This window comes from Felis catus, chromosome A2 (assembly GCF_018350175.1).
Source record: "Felis catus isolate Fca126 chromosome A2, F.catus_Fca126_mat1.0, whole genome shotgun sequence".
NCBI lineage: Eukaryota > Metazoa > Chordata > Mammalia > Carnivora > Felidae > Felis > Felis catus.
In genome coordinates, this window is record NC_058369.1 from 152,330,951 (window position 1) to 152,347,005 (window position 16,055).

The 16,055-nt window shown below is 41.4% G+C and overlaps 1 protein-coding gene and 1 long non-coding RNA gene across 3 annotated transcripts in view; one reads left to right on the top strand and one right to left on the bottom strand.

Moving 5' to 3' along the window:
• The window catches only part of LOC109497635, a 132,452-nt gene extending 130,171 nt beyond the window's left edge, over positions 1-2,281 (top strand). Inside the window, exon 10 of the long non-coding RNA XR_006594625.1 lies at positions 2,049-2,281. This is a non-coding gene — a long non-coding RNA (uncharacterized LOC109497635). The remainder of the gene's footprint in view (positions 1-2,048) is intronic.
• The window catches only part of PTN (pleiotrophin), a 101,848-nt gene that overhangs the window by 20,894 nt on the left and 64,899 nt on the right, over positions 1-16,055 (bottom strand). For both annotated transcript variants that reach the window (XM_023250600.2, XM_006929409.3), the window contains 3 exons: positions 4,144-4,259; positions 3,005-3,178; positions 322-483 (listed from right to left, as the gene is read on the bottom strand). In XM_023250600.2, coding sequence (XP_023106368.1) covers positions 322-483; positions 3,005-3,178; positions 4,144-4,258 — 451 coding nt within the window. In that variant the 5' untranslated portion in view covers position 4,259. Of the gene's footprint in view, positions 1-321; positions 484-3,004; positions 3,179-4,143; positions 4,260-16,055 lie in introns of those variants that run through there.

A 16,055-nucleotide genomic window follows, 5' to 3' on the forward strand; every position in this document is an offset into this window, starting at 1 on the left:
CCAGTTTAGGGCTTGGAATATATAGTCACCATATGACAACTGTCTTAATTGGCCCATTCTGCTAAGTTGTTGATTTGTGCTGGGAGCCTGTTCCCATCCCAGCCCCCACTCCCCTTCTGTGCAAAGGACTCCAATTTGAACTCAGCTGCCTGCTGAAAAGCACTGGCATGACACTCCATATACAGCGTGTTTTCAATCTCTCTATGAAGGTAATTCACCTAAGATCCCCCTTCCGAAAATCGGAGTTTCCACATCTGAGGATCCTGCCGGAGTCTATCAGTGTGTGCCTATGACACGTAGGGCATGACGACAGGGACCTACCTTGAGGTTTGGGCTTAGTCAGCTTGCCACAGGGCTTGGAGATAGTGACTGTCTTCTGGCAGTCGGCATTGTGGAGGGCTCGCTTCAGACTTCCGGTCCTGGTCTTCAAGGCGGTATTCAGGTCACATTCTCCCCAGGCCTGGAACTGGTATTTGCACTCCGCTAAAGGCAGGGTAGGACCAAACAGAAAGCTTTGAGCTCCTCTAGGAGTGCCAGAGAAGTAGGCACACTTTTGTTTTTCACTTTCTGCAGTGAGAGGAGGGTAGATTCACATGCAGTTGCAAGAAGTAATATAGAAAGATCCCTAGATCCTTCAGCCAATTTCCCTCAATTGTGATGATCTTACATAACCAGAGCCCACTGGCGCAACCAGGAAATGAACAGTGATACATTCCACAAGTTATTCAGGCCCTGCCAATTTCACACGCACTCATTTGTGTATATGCACGTGTGCACACATTTAGTTCCCTGCGACTTGGCCACATGTGCAGATGTGAGTGAATATCAATACCATTAACATACAAAAGAGCTCCAACACAGGAGTCCTTCGGGTGAATCCTTTCCTAGCCTTAGCCTAGGCATCTTCCTCCCTTCTCGATCTCCTTAACCCCTGGCAATCACTCATCCATTCTCCATCTCTGTCATTTTGTCATGTTAAGAACGTTACGTAGGGGCGCCTGGGTGGCTCAGTTGGTTGAGCGTCCGACTTGATTTCGGCTCAGGTCATGTTCCCAGGGTTGTAGGATCGAGCCTCCTGTCAGACTCTGCACTGAGCATGGAGCCCGCTTAAAATTTCCTCTCTCCCCCTCCTCCCCTCTGCCCTGCCTCTCACTCTAAACAAACAAACAAACAAACAAACACATGTTATGTAAATAGAGTCATACAGTAGGTAACCTTTTGAGATTGGCTTTTTTCACGCAGCATAATTTCCTGGGTGTCCTTCCAAGTTGTGTGTTTCAACAGTGAGTTTCTCTTTATTGCCGGGTAGTATCCCATGGTGGGATGGGAATGTATTACGGTTTCAGCACTCACCCGTTGAAGGAAATCTGGGTTGTTGCCAGGTTTTAGCTGTCATAAATAAAGCTGCTCTTTACTATCCGTGTACAGAGTTTTATAGCAATGGAAGTTTTCATTCTTCTAGGGTAAATGGCCAAAAGTGAAGCCTGCATTGTATGGTAAACAGATGTTTGGTCTTATAACAAGACTGCCATCCTCTTTTTTTTTTTTTTTTTAATGTGGCTATACCGTTTTACATTTCCATCGGCAAAGTATGAGTGATCTAGTTTCCCTACATCCTCTCTAGCCTTTGGTGTTATTTGTAATTTTAGTTATTCTGATGGATGCGTAGTATACAGTGACATCTCACTGGTTTTCACTTCCTTTTCCCTAACAGGGAAAAGAAGTTCAACACTTTTTTCAGTTGTTTATTTGCCACCTGTATTTTGCCTATGGCAAAATGTTTGCCCCTATCTTTTACCCACCTTCTAATTGGATTCTTAGTTTTGAGAGTTCTTTATAAAGTCTAGGTATACGTTCTTTAAGACATACTTTTAAAAACTTTCCATAGGGTCTTTAGGGGACCCATGTATATGTAAGACCAAATGTATCTGAATTTCACAGTGCCCTTATAGAAGTTACCACCATTCATAAAAAGTACCCCCAAAGGTTATAGAGAAATAAAAAAAATACAGTGAGTATACCCATTGTCCTTCTTCACTGACTTACAGGTCATAATACATTTCCGCAAAGAGTAAGAACAATTGGGGCATTGTGAACTACCATGGCCAAGAGAGACAAAAAGTCTGGAATGTGGAAGAAACAGGTAATCTGGATGTTCAATAGTGGGTTTAAAAGTTGGAAGTGTTGGGGTGCCTGGGTGGCTCAGTCAGTTGAGCGTCCGACTCTTGATTTTGGCTCAGGTCACGATCTCAGGGTCATGGGATTGAGCCCTGCTTTAGCACCGTGCTGAGCTTGGGGCCTGCTTAAGTCTCTCTCTCTCTCTCTCTCTCTCTCTTTCTCTCTCTGTCCTCTCTCCTCTCTCCCTCCTGCCCCTCTCCCCTGCTCATGATCTCTAAAACAAACAAACAAAAAAGGTTGGAAGTATTGAAGGACTCCTTCCCAAATAGGCAGATGAGGCCAGCAGGAGCATGGCAATAGTCAATGAGAGAAAAGTCTGTGAAAAGTGGCCATAAACAGTCTTGCTGGAACTGAGAAGTCAGTCTATTAATCACTGTGGATGGTGGGGAAAGATGGAAACGGAGAGGAGGCCTGAAAGTCACAGAAAGCGGTCTGGAGAAGGAGGAGAATAAACAAGAGAAGGGGGAAGGAAGGAAAAAGGACTGAGAAATCAAAGAAGAGGAAAGAAGAGAGATCGATGCACCCTTAGGAGGGGTCAAGGGAATATAGTTTACGTCCTGACTGCTACAGCAGTGGTTCTTGATCTGGGACTGTTTTGACCCCAAGGGTCATCTGGCAATACCTGAGACATTTTTAGTTGTCACAGGTGATGGAGGTGGGGAGTGCTACTCGAAATAAATAAATAAATAAATAAATAAATAAATAAATAAATAGCAGTCAACCTCAAAAAAAAAAAAAAAAACCCAAAAAATATCTGAGGGAAAAAATGCAAGCATTATCGCAGAGCATATGATTTAATCAACAGGACAACAGGAGTGGGACTTACCTCCAAATTGCTTTTTCCAGTTGCAGGGGATCTTACATCTCTGGGTCTTCATGGTTTGCTTACACTCAGCTCCAGTCCGGGTGCCCTCTCGGGTGCCCAGCCCACAGTCCCCGCTGGTGGGCACGCACACACTCCACTGCCATTCTCCACAGTCAGACTTCTTCACTTTTTTTTCTGGAAGGAAGGAAGGAAGGAAGGAAGGAAGGAAGGAAGGAAGGGAGGGAGGGAGGGAGGGAGGGAGGGAGGGAGGGAGGGAGGGAGGGAGGGAGGGAGGGAGGGAGGGAGATCGGACGGACGGACAATCAACACCTGGAAAACCCTGATTCCTCTAACAAAGCTCATTCCAGGGCGTGAGGTTGTGAGGTCTGTGCTTTCTACCTCCTTCTTCGCTGTCCAGTAAATACTGGCAACTTGATACATCTTAGCCAGATGATTGGCTCAACGAATGATCCAGAGAAGGGACAAGGAAAACTGAAGGAGACAGAACGTTAACTGAACTCTTACCATGTGCTAGGGACTGTACAAGTGATTTAATGACAGCTCCTTTTAGAAGCAAACGCTTCTGTAAAGGATGGTCAAAAACAGCGAAACGAAAAAATCAGGAAACATTCTGTTAGAAGTAATGGCTGTCAGATTAGCCATTTGTAAGGCTAGTCAATGACTTGTAAGGCAAGTCAATGTTCCTTTCTCTGTCGTAGAGATGGAATAATGTGAGATGAATGAGGTGGATCACAGACCTAAACAGACTCCCAGCCCTACAGCCTGCTATTTTTGACACTGGAAGTGACATAGAAAAGGTGCTATACTGCTCTGAGCTTCAGTTTCCCCCTTTGTTAAGATAACATACAACAAAAATTCCTTGCAGGACTCTTTTTGAGGGAGAGAGGCAACAGAAATAAAACACCTACTTGCTGGTCAGCGTTCCGTGCAGAGTAGCTACTAATATGATCATTATGTTAATAATCGTCATCTATATTTTAGGACTGGTGGAGGGGAGATCGATGGGGGTGGGGGTGTGCCTTAGGTTCTTCTAAATACTTGGAAAGACGGAAGGGAGGGAGGGAGGACGAAAACCAGGAAGTTGGATCAGATGGATGCTAATCCATAAACGGTCTTGCCTTCGTAACCCTACTGCTTACCTGGTTTCTCTTTCTTCCCCGCTTCAGCCGTGTCCACGGCTGCCAGAATGCAAATGAATGCCAGGAAGGCAGCCGCAAATTTTCGACGCTGCTGCAGGTACTGTTGGGACTGCATTCTAGGAATAAACAGAGACACAGAAGAAGGTGGTGTCAACCTAAGGCAGAGAGAAAGGCTTGCGGAACTCCTTACTGCAGGGCTCCATTTTCCATTTCTAGGATGTTAGGTTTTAGGGAGATTTGCATCATTGCTCTTGGGCAAAATTCTATCTTTTCCCTCCGTCAGTCAACGAAGTGTTCTTCTGCAATTAGTCAGGTATCCGCTGACAAAAACAACAACACTTCTCCACGTAAGAACTTCACACCCAATCATTGGCTAAGCACAACTCGAGAATTACGGAAGCCAAAGAATTTCCATGGCATGTTTTTGACTAGACTCCCGCAGTTAATCTCGCTGATGGTGACACATGGTAATGCCAGTAACTATAGTCTTCTTCATAACTACGCAGGATTCCTAGAAACAACCACGGTGTTGTAGTCCACATGGGTAATTTGAATGGACACAACTAACGGATTATCTGTGCCAGTATATGGTTTGCCTTTATCTTTAGATGGGTATGTGTCATAATGAGCAATATCTTATTTTTTAGTTTCCCATGATTATTTCATCATCGCTGTTCCATTATTCATTGGTCTACCAAAGAGTGCAGCACAAGACAGAGGTAGAGCCAGCGTACTTTGATTCATTTCAAACACACTTACAAGCTCACATAAAATCAAAAAGTCATCTAAATTCTAGGATTTAATGAAGAGATTACACTGGTTGTAATATGAAATTCTCCACATTTGGCATGAATCAAAAATCTCAGAACAACATTAGAAAGGCTCCCCTGGAACTTGAAGTCACTTGTGACAGCCAATTGTCAACATGGTCACCCATGGTTATTAGCTCTGAGCATTTTGTTTTTCTAGAAGAGTGATTTTTACATTTCTTTGAGTGTGAACAATAAAACCTATACACACACACACATACACACACACAGGATTGAGATCGTTCTGTTCTGCAATGTCTCATTCAAAATCATCTGTGAGATGATATCCTTGTCAGTGAATCTGTCTCCCTTTCTGTGCTATTGGAATGCTACCCTTTATTAGTATTTCTTTTTCAATCGATGACTTGGGACTCTATCATATGAATGAAGCGTATTTCACTTACCAATTAAAATGAACAGTTTGATCATTTGGTCCTTTCACTGACTCTTAACTCCTAATTAGCTACTCGCCATCCTCATCACTTACTAAAATTTAATCCTAGATGCTTTGTTCATCCTCCTAACGCTAAATTTTTATAACTGTACCTCACTGCTGGTCACTCAGAAACGTTCCCATTGATTCTGAGACTTTTCCTGTGCCTTCCGTTGGGCACGAATGATTTGAAGAGCCAGTCTAGACTTACTGGCTGGCAAGGCTTCCTGGAGTTGACCGCCCTGTGCATCCATGCTGCTATACATTATCATATATTTGAATATCACGTAAAGTTGTTAGGTGCAAAGTGAATCAAAGTGGAGGTCTTCTGTTGTTTTCTCCAAAGGCTGTGCAAGAACCTGCTCACAGTGACTTCGCCACTTTGGACGCAGAGAGATTTCACTGGAGTTTTCTTAGAGGGTAAATTAACTTTTACCTTCAGAACTTCTGATGTATTTCTTTCCAAGTTAGAATTTGCCTTTATGTTCAACGACGATCTACAGATACCTGAAGCGTTTAGACTGTGAATTAGAGTCATGCGAAAATTCAGAAATTCCCACTGAGAAAGCACAGTTCGCGAGTGAGCTTTCTGGCCACACAATGGGCTGATCGTTGTATAGCCTTGTCATACATACAGCGGGAGGAGAGGACAGGAGCCTTAGGAACCCCCTGAAGAACCATGGCCAGCTGGCAGAAATAGAAAGGATGCTTCCTTCCATGACTAACACAGGCAGACAGTTATTAATAGAAAGGTGCTGATACTGGCGAATTGTAACCTTGGCATTCCTAGTTTTACATTGCTAAGTTCTTACTTTTATATTTATTTTCAAAAAGCTTTCTCTTCAGCAGGTTAAATCACTTAATTTCAAGGGCAAAAGTCCCACACAGACCAGAATTTCCTAACTGTAAGATTGTTTTGAGTCACCAGGGGTCTTAGTTGGCTCACCCGTTGTATGGGCTGAGAGGAAGGAAGGAGAGTTAGGAACCGGATGAGAGCTGGAGACTTAAAATGGAAATGTACCTTCTCTGCTTCTGATATTAATGCAGGACAATTCAGAATCTTAAGAAACGGGTAAATGGCGAATCTCAGCTTTCTTAGGTGCACGAAGGAAAAATGCACACAAGTCCATGTGTACAGGAAATGACCTGTGTACAGGAAATGTGATCAGCACTAGGTTTGAGTTGGAAAATATCTTTCTTCTTCTCACTTCCCCTCCTCCTCCTGTTTTGCTTACTATGCTGCCTGAGCCTATATTTTGATAGCTTAGAATTTTTCTGGCCAGAGAAAATGAGTAAAGATTAAGAGAGTAAGGGGGTTTAGAAAAGGATTAAAGCGATCCCCAAATTCAAGTGTTCCCAAACAATACCCAATTAGCATGCTGCCGCCTGCTGCTGTAGTCAGTACTTGAGTAATTAGTACATGTATGGCTAACAGTTCCCCTGCTTGTGGTATTTGCACGGCTGATGGTTTATTTGTCCTTAGCATCAAGTAAAGGCAAAAGTTCTCCCTGTATATGTTTCACCCCGTCCGCTCTTCAGCAGGGTGCTAGCTGGGCAGAGGCAAGGGCATTGATCATAGCTTTTTTTTTTTTTTTTTGCTCTGAGGGAAATAAAACAATGGAAGGCGGCAGCCTGCTAAATCAGCCGTTCTTTTGAATCTTTTCCCTGTTTTCACCTCCTCTTACTGCCATCTTTCGTTGGACTTACCCGGACAGATTTAATTTCATAGGGTTTAACGGTAAAGTGAAAGACTGCCATAGAGGGATGGTGAGGTCTGGAAATTATTGTTGAGTTAATCTCAATCACTAATACATCTAAAGCTCAGAGATGAAAGGAAATGAAAGTTAAAGAAACCAACTCAAAGGAAAGGTGTTAGTTTATTAAATCCTCAGCTCTTCCCTAGAGAAAGAGCTGATGAGAATGAAAAAGAGGGCTCCTCCTCCGTTAGCATTTTAATAGGATCTAGAATTTTAAAAGGTTATCGACGTCTGGTGTAAGCACAAGACAAGGATGCTGGAATCTGCCCCTTAGTGACCTGGTTGGAAGGACCAGCGTGGGACCTGGAGACAGAAGCTCTGGCTCACACTTCAGCTCCACCACCTAATTTTGGGAATGTTCCCGGGCAAATCCCAACCATTGGAACAACATAGCAACTACTTGAGAGGCTTGCCATGGAAACTCAAGATGTAGACATAGAGCTAACCCTACAACATTAAGAAATGGCTTATTAGTTGCTCAGTAAAGTTAATTCACCCCTCCACTCTTATTACTTACTACAAGGAAATACTTCTAACTTTTTCAACTGAGGGATTATGGACACATAGCATTATATTAGTTTTAGGTGTACAACATACTGATTCCCTATTTGTATACATTGCAAAACCGTATTTCTTTTTATTGAGAAATAACAGGTATCACACTTTAAACTATCTAATATTATTCAAAAGCAAAAGACCAAAAAAAAAAAAAAAGAAAGAAACAAAAAAAAGAGACCGATAAGATTTGATTAATGTCAACTAAAGACTTGTTCAGCATTATCAGGGCACAAATTCATTCTGCCTTTTGACTTCTTAGGTTAAAATACATTCAAAGACATTTATGCCCCGTAAAATTTTTTTTTTTGAAGTTTGTGGAAGTCCAGAGGTTCCATGTTGAGAATTAAGGAACATGTCAATGAAATTTAACGTGTATGAAATGGGGGGGGGGGGTGGGGAATCTCACTTTGTAACTGTACTTTATATGCTGTTTGTTCAGAGGAATCATTCCAACCCCCTCTTTTTTTTCAAACATCTAGGTCAGGGCCCCAACCCACAGGAGCCACACAGTAAACAGTTTGCTGGTGAAAAATATCACCAAAACATGGCATGCAACAGAGGAATTAATATTCATGCTAAACAGATTTCTCAGTCCTCTGTCTAAGCCAGGGGATCTGAGATTTACTGAAGAAATCGGGCTGGAGACAACAGCCAGAATCTAGAGCAGTGTCATACGGACGAGAGTAATCAGTGGATGATTTGTAATGCTTCTGCAGCATATATTATGTATCACTAGACCTTTCTAGACATTTTGTGATCTATTTGCCTAAGCTCCTATGACATGGTAATTTTTTGACCTTTTTATTGTAAAATAAAACAGAAGATACAGACAACTACACAAAGTATACCACTTAGTGAATTATAAGATAAATTAATTTTCCACTCATACCCAAAGCCTTTCTACCATGTTCCCCATCCCCATGACGGCTCCGTACCAACGCTAACATACAGTAATTCCGTCTTTGCATTTCTTGAGGGTTTCATTCAAGCGAGCTTCCTTAGACACATCTACTTTTAAAAACTGATGTCTTTTAAATTGCTTTCATTATATAGGATTCTCCTCCAGCCCCTTTTTCCTTTTCTTGCTTTTCACTTTTTACAAGAACCAGGCATTTCAACTTTGTCCATAGGTTGTAGTTTGGGTATCTATCAAGCTGGCCGATCTGTCTTGATGTGAGGATTCAGATGGATTCTAAAAGTATACCTCCTTCCTGTCCCCATTAGCACAGTATTTCATTAAACATTTTGGGACACCTACCTTACTCCAGCCATTGTGCTATATTCTCAGTATATAACAATGACCAGTGAGAAGCTTTTGCTCATTCTCACGAAGCCTGCACTCCAAGAAAGTTTACACTGTCAAATAGCCAATTATAGTTCAATATGTTCTGACAAAAACTACAAAATGTTGAGCGAGGTGCCTGGGTGGCTCACTTAAGCACCTGGCTCTTGATTTTGGCTCAGGTCATCATCTCATCGTCTGCGAGATCAAGCCCCGCGTCAGGCTCTGCAGCACCAAGCCTCCTGGGATTCTCTCTCCCTCTCTCTCTGCCATGTGTACGCTCTTTCTCTTTCTCAAAATAAATAAATAAACATTAAAAAAAAAAAGAACTACAATATGTCACGAAGTATAAGGGAAAGACAACTATTTTGCATTTCTCTTTCTTGGGTATAAACAAAGACAGGGATTCAGTTAAGGCCAAAGACTTAATTTCCCATAAGTTCCCTAAAATCAAACAAAACCACTTACAGTCAGGAATTCTGCTAAGGAGCATTAACTATTAATCGTGGTCCCGATGATCTGAATATAAAATTCAATGTCTATCTTATTTATCAGAAGGGATTTTAATTTAGTTTCAGGGAGATTGGTTAGTTCATATTAGCCGGGAAGATGTTCACTTAGATAACAAACACTCATTGTACTATATGCAAGGACCTGTTTTAAGTACTTTATAAATATTGACTAATGTTAATATTAATATTTGAAATGTCACAAATGGTGTATTAATGTACTCAATTATTCACAAACTGTGTATATAAGAGTTGCATCCTTTGTAGCATAAAGTGTTCCCTGTGGGGCGGGGGGGCGGCGGGGGGGACAAGGAATTAACATGAACTAGAGTGCTGACCGTGTGGTGCTTACATTTAGTAGGCAAAGTCATAGAAAAACAAATAAACAGCTAAGTAAATAAATTCATAAATGAGATAATTTCTGACACAGTCAATTTTATGAGCAAAGTGAAAAGGTGACGGGACAAAGAGTAAGTTGAAGAGGCAGGGTGGTTACAGATGGCTTCTTCCGTATGACTGAAAAAGAGCCAGAGGAATATTGTATCTCTTATTGATAAATATTTTGCCTCATGGCCCCCTCCATAACGCTTTGACTATCCCTTCTTGTCTTCTGACGTGGAATGGTCTTCTTTTCGCCTCCAAGCTTTTATAATTCTTCTGGAATTCAATAATTAGCCATCCACTCCTCCCAGTCGACCTCGTTCTCCCCACTCTGCTACAATCTCTGGATCCGCTTAAGGTCTGACCAACAACCAACAATTTCTCCCTCCTATTGACTTGCTAGTCATCAGCCCAGTCAAAGCTGAAATCTTACCATCTTATAATCTGTATTAATATCTAGTCTCAATTAAAAAATAAAACCAAATCATAGGGTTTTTTTTTTAATTTTTAAAAATTTATTTATTTATTCTTTAGAGAGACAGGGCATCAGCAGGAGAGAGGGAGAGAAAGAGAGACAGAATGTGAAGCAAGCTCCAGGCTCTGAGCTGTCATCACAGAGCCCCACACGGGGCTTGAACTCACGAACCACGAGACCCTGACCTGAGCTGATGTCGGATGCTTAACTGACTGAGCCAACCAGGTGCCCCCCAAATCATAGCTTTAAGGAATATTTACCTTTCCCAAGAAAAATAATGACCACTGATTATTTAATTTAAATATGATATCCCATAGTGTTCTTTGCTCATGTGTTCTGACTTGGTAATATAGTAGGAAACCCATTTTGACTAAAACCATGTAGCCCTTTCACCTCTGACTCCTATTAACGTTTACAAGGATGTGTAGGCTTCTTGAAAATGGCTTTCTAGGGGCACCTGGGTGGCTCAATCGGTTAAACGTCCGACTTCGGCTCAGGTCATGATCTCGCGGTCCGTGAGTTCGAGCCCCGCGTCGGGGTCTGTCCTGACAGCTCAGAGCCTGGAGTCTGCTTCGGATTCTGTGTCTTCCTCTCTCTCTGACCCTCCCCCCGTTTATGCTCTCTGTCTCAAAAATAAATAAACGTTAAAAAAAAAAAAAAGAAAGAAAATGGCTTTCTACTTCAAATCTACATACACAGAAACATTCAGGAATGAGAACGGAAAAAAGAAATCAACGGAAGCAAGTATTCAATGGAAACCAGTTTGGATACCCTTTATAATATGATAGTGATGTGAAGGTGTGTTGATTCAATTATTTTCTGGAGCCACATGAGTTCAAAAGGGACTCGGGTTGGTTGTGTTATTCCTTTACTGCTTTCATTTGTTACAATCAAAAGTAGCTGGGAGATCGACTTTTAGAATTTTAAAATGCTCTAGTTTCCTCTTAATTTTTTTTTTTTGTATCTGTTGCAACTTGACACAAAGGAACAAGTAAGAGTTTTACAGTAGGTCAGAACTGAGGCTGAATCCCAACTTGGGCTAGGTAATGAAGCAATACATTTAATTTCTCTGGAACTTATTTTCTTTAGCTGCAGACATGGATATAAAGTCTGTCCCACCATGTTTGAGATTAGTGATTATGCGTGAAAACTGCCACGTGTCTTTAGCCAGGAACAAGTACTTATAACTCTCTGAACTCAGGAACATTGTGTTCCAATCAACTGATCTTTTGCTCATGCTATCCCATTGCAAATGGAAGTTCTTCCCCAAATCTCTCTACCTGGCAAACTCTTATCACCTCCCGAGGTTTAGCATAAGGGATTTCACCTTCAATGAAGACTTCGTTGAGGCAACATTATCTTCTTTATCGTTGGAGTTTCCTGTGCTACGTCCATTCCGTAGACTCTACTCATTTGCACCCCCTGAATATAGCGGCATATTACCGACTCTATAAACTGTAGCATATAAAACTGAAAAAATTACATGTGCCCACTACACCATTATATTTAGTAACCAATCATTTTTAAGGCCTTTTATTTCTCTTCTTTTGTTATCATTACTAGCCACTGACTCTCTCTTATAGTTCTTTCTTAAAAAAGCAAAACAAAGTAAAAACATACATTATAATTGTAACGCACAGAGCCAAGTAGAGAATAAAAAACTGTCCTGAAAGGCAGACACTAAGAAGTCAACAGGGGTTCCTAAGGTTCCTCACTAGCTAGTTGACTGGCTCCCAAATACCAGCCAGGAAGTAAATTCTCATCTTCAGAAAGCTGCCAACAGTACAAGCCATGAGCCTTGTGAGGTCCTATTAGAAACCACAATGAGATACCACCTCACACCTGCCAGAATGGCTGAAATTAACAACTTGGAAAACAACAGATATTGGCAAGGATGAGGAGAGAAGGGAACCCTTTTGTACTGTTGGTGGGAATGCAAACTGGTGCAGCCACTGTGGAAAACAGTATGGAGGTTCCTCAAAAAAATTACAAATAGAACCACCCTATGACCCAGCAACTGAACTACTAGGTATTTACCCAAAGGATATAAAATGCTGACTTGAAGGGTCACATGCACCCCAGTGTCTATAGCAGTGCCTATCAACAATAGCCAAATTATGGAAAGAACCCAAATGTCCGCCGACTGATGAATGGATAAAGAAGATGTGTTGTGTGTGTGTGTGTGTGTGTGTCTGTGTGTGTGTGTGTGTATATATATATATATATACACACATATATATATGTGTGTGTGTGTGTGTGTACATATACAATGGAGTACTACTGGGTGATGAAAAAAGAATGAAATCTTGCCTTTTGCAACATCATGGATGGAACTAGAGGGTATTATGCTAACTGAAATAAGTCAGTCAGAGAAAGATACATGATTTCACTCATATGTGGAATTGGAGAAACACAACAGATGAACTTAGGGGAAGGGAAGGAAAAATAAGGTAAAAACAGAGAGGGAGACAAACCATAAGAAACTCTTAAATACAGAAAACTGAGGGTTGATGGGGGTGGGGAAAGTGGGTGATGGGCATTAAGGAGGGCCCTTGTTGGGATTGAGCCCTGGGTGTTATATGTAAGTGATGAATCACTAAATTCTACGCCTGAAACCAATACTACACTGTATGCTAACTTGAATTTAATTTTTGAAAAAATCATATTGAAGACTGGAAGTGGGAAAGCAGATAGAAACGGAAAATCATCCCCAGGGGGACGTGCTGAGTGCTAGGTGTTATCTAGAGGCAGGGGTAACTAAAATACATTTTAATTCAGGCATTTTTTTTAAAGAGCTAAAGACCCTTGATTTTGGAGTTCATTATTTTTAATTTAAGTCAGCTTGCTCCGCCTTGCTTACGAAATGCTGAGTATTTCGAGAGGTAGTTTTCTTCTAAGGTTACAAACGGTCAGTTCGACAAATATGCCACAGTAATTTTATCTTTCCACATGATGCATGTACTTAATCATGGTCATTTTTTCTACCTTCTACATTTGCGAGCTATTTGTTTCTATGGGGAATGTAGTAGTTTCAATTTTATTTTTCCTTACTTATAGGTTCCTTTTCCTTATTTTCACTAACTCTTCCAAAACCATCCTATTGATTTATTCTCGAATGGTTTGATCACGGCCTCAGATTCCTAAAGTCTCACATAAATAGGCATTATGCTTATAATGAAATCTGTTACCAAATCAGCCCTTCATTTTGGCCTTGTTAAGCTGCCTTATTTAAACACTAAGCCTTGAAAAGATTGTGTCCCAAGCACATGCAGGCATAACCTCAGGTATACTCTGTTCACAGCACAGAAATAAATTCAACAGCATCCCACCTTTGATTTTAACTAAGTGCCTATCAGGTTGATAAAGTAGGGCATTCATTTAATTTTGTATAACTCAATGCCTCAAATATAGGGAAACGTCAGGCCCAAATATTTTTATGGCGTGGTGGCACCTACTGGAGAAGTGTGATATTTAAGGACATTTTCCTTAGACATCCATTCACCAATTTGTAGAGCACCTGCTAAGGGCCCAGGTCTCTGCTGGGCACGGGAAAATGGAAAACGAACATGATACAGGCCTCCCTCTCAAAGAGCTCTAATGGGAGAAAAGAGAGATAAATGAGTGCAAAGATTCTCTGTGGTAAATATTATGGAAAAATTACACACACAGTGTTATCTGAGTGCACATGCCCAGGTGGTAATTTTCCTCAGCAAGTCAGAATGAGTTAGAAGAGTTGGGCCATTTTTGTCTGTTTCTTGAAAAAAAAAAAAAGAAAGTCGAAGCCTCTTAAGAAAGGAGGGAAAGAAGGGAACTTCAGGCAGAAGAAACCACACAAGCAAAATGTGTGAAGATGTGTGTAATACATTCAGTGGCCAAAAGTAATTAGAATGTAGAGTATAGGGTAGAAAGCAACAAAGGAGGGTGAGAAAATGAGTACATCTTGGGAGCTGGGAGAGAGGAAGACAGAGAGTCATTCATTCTGGAGAAGAGAAGCAAGGGAAGATCAGGGAGAAAAGGAAAGGTTGCTTGTTGTACAAACGTGGCTAAAACTGTAGGTTACCACCAGGGGTCAGACACTGCTCTCAACCGTTCATCCAGATGCTCTTGACGTGATTCCTCTTGGCTGTGTTTGTTGCTGTTGTATCAGTTTATAGAAAATTTTAGGGACTTTAGTTCACTGTGGGGTGTTTCTTACAAAGGTACTAAGAGTTAAGAACTAAGACTCAAAGACTTCATACACACACACACACACACACACACACACACACACTACACCCCTCTGGTTTTCATTAAAACAAAGTTGGGCTACAGCAGTGATTTTTAGAGCACTGGTGTTTCCACAGGGAGCCATCAAGGGCTGCTGCAGGGCGTGAAGGGGGTCCTGGGCAGGTTTGTCGAAAGCCTCCCGTGTCCCTCACCTTTATCTCTGCTTTGCTGCTTTACCTACTTTCCTTACTTGTTTCTGTGTAAGTTTCATTGGTCAAAAATGAAAAATAATTTAATAGTCACTGGTCTGGCCAATCTCAAGTCTGTACTGGATGGGATATGACAATAATACAAAACTATTTGTTTAAAAAGTGGAACTGGACAGATGTCTCAAGGTTGATGGTGTAAAGATGAAATATTTGACACGTGGATTTGATTTACTAGTATCTAAAAATATTTTTATGTTTATATTCGTTAGGAACATTCAGTCAGTCAAGCATCTGACTCTTGATTTCCTCTCAGGTCGTGATCTCACGATTCATGGGATCGAGCTCTGTGTCGGGCTCTGTACTGACAGTGCTGGGCCTACTTGGGATTCTCTCCCTCCTCTCTCTCTCTGCCCCTCCCCCTCCTTGCATTCTCTCTCTCTCTCTCCCTCTCCCTCTCTCACAACATAAACATTAAAAAAAATTTTTTTTACAGTTTATTTATTTTTGAGAGAGAGACAGAGCACAGGTGGGTGAAGTGCAGAGAGAGAGGGAGACCCAGAATCTGAAGCAGGCTCCAGGCTCTGAGCTGTCAGCACAGAGCCCGACACGGGGCTCAAACTCACAAACCGTGAGATCGTGACCCGAGCCGAAGTCAGACGCTTAACCCACTGAGCCACCCGGCGCCCCATAAACATTTTTAAAAACATGAAATATATTTTTATTATCCAAAACACCTTGCTTGTGGTATTAATGGGAATTTCCATAATTCCTATATGTAAAAATAGGAATTTTACAACTGTATATTTCAACTATTCCAAACTTTATAAGAAGGTGCCATGATTTTACCCTCTTATCAAAAGTCGAACACATATAGTCTAATAAGTACGATCATAATTACGATGCTAATACAACAGAAAATCACGAGGCATTAAAAATTTTGTTTTACTACTATGGAAAGAGAAGAGGCTTTGGGCAGCAAGATTTCCTCCACATTGACTCCATCACTTATTATATCTGTGATCTGGACAAAGTAATCCGTCTTTTATTCCCAATGGAAACTTTTATCCTCCCTTTACGGAAACTTATTCCGCAGGCTTACAATCTGTTTGGAGATTACAATGAGATAACAGATAAAATATGCCTGGCATCTCAGGTGCTCCATCCCCGGCAGCTCCTGCGGTTCTTGGAGGAAGATAAGGGGGTGGGACCGAGTGTATCTTTGTGAAAGGATATCAAGGACAGGGTGGCAATACGCCCTTTTAAGATGGTTTGGATTTCGATAAGCAAATCTGG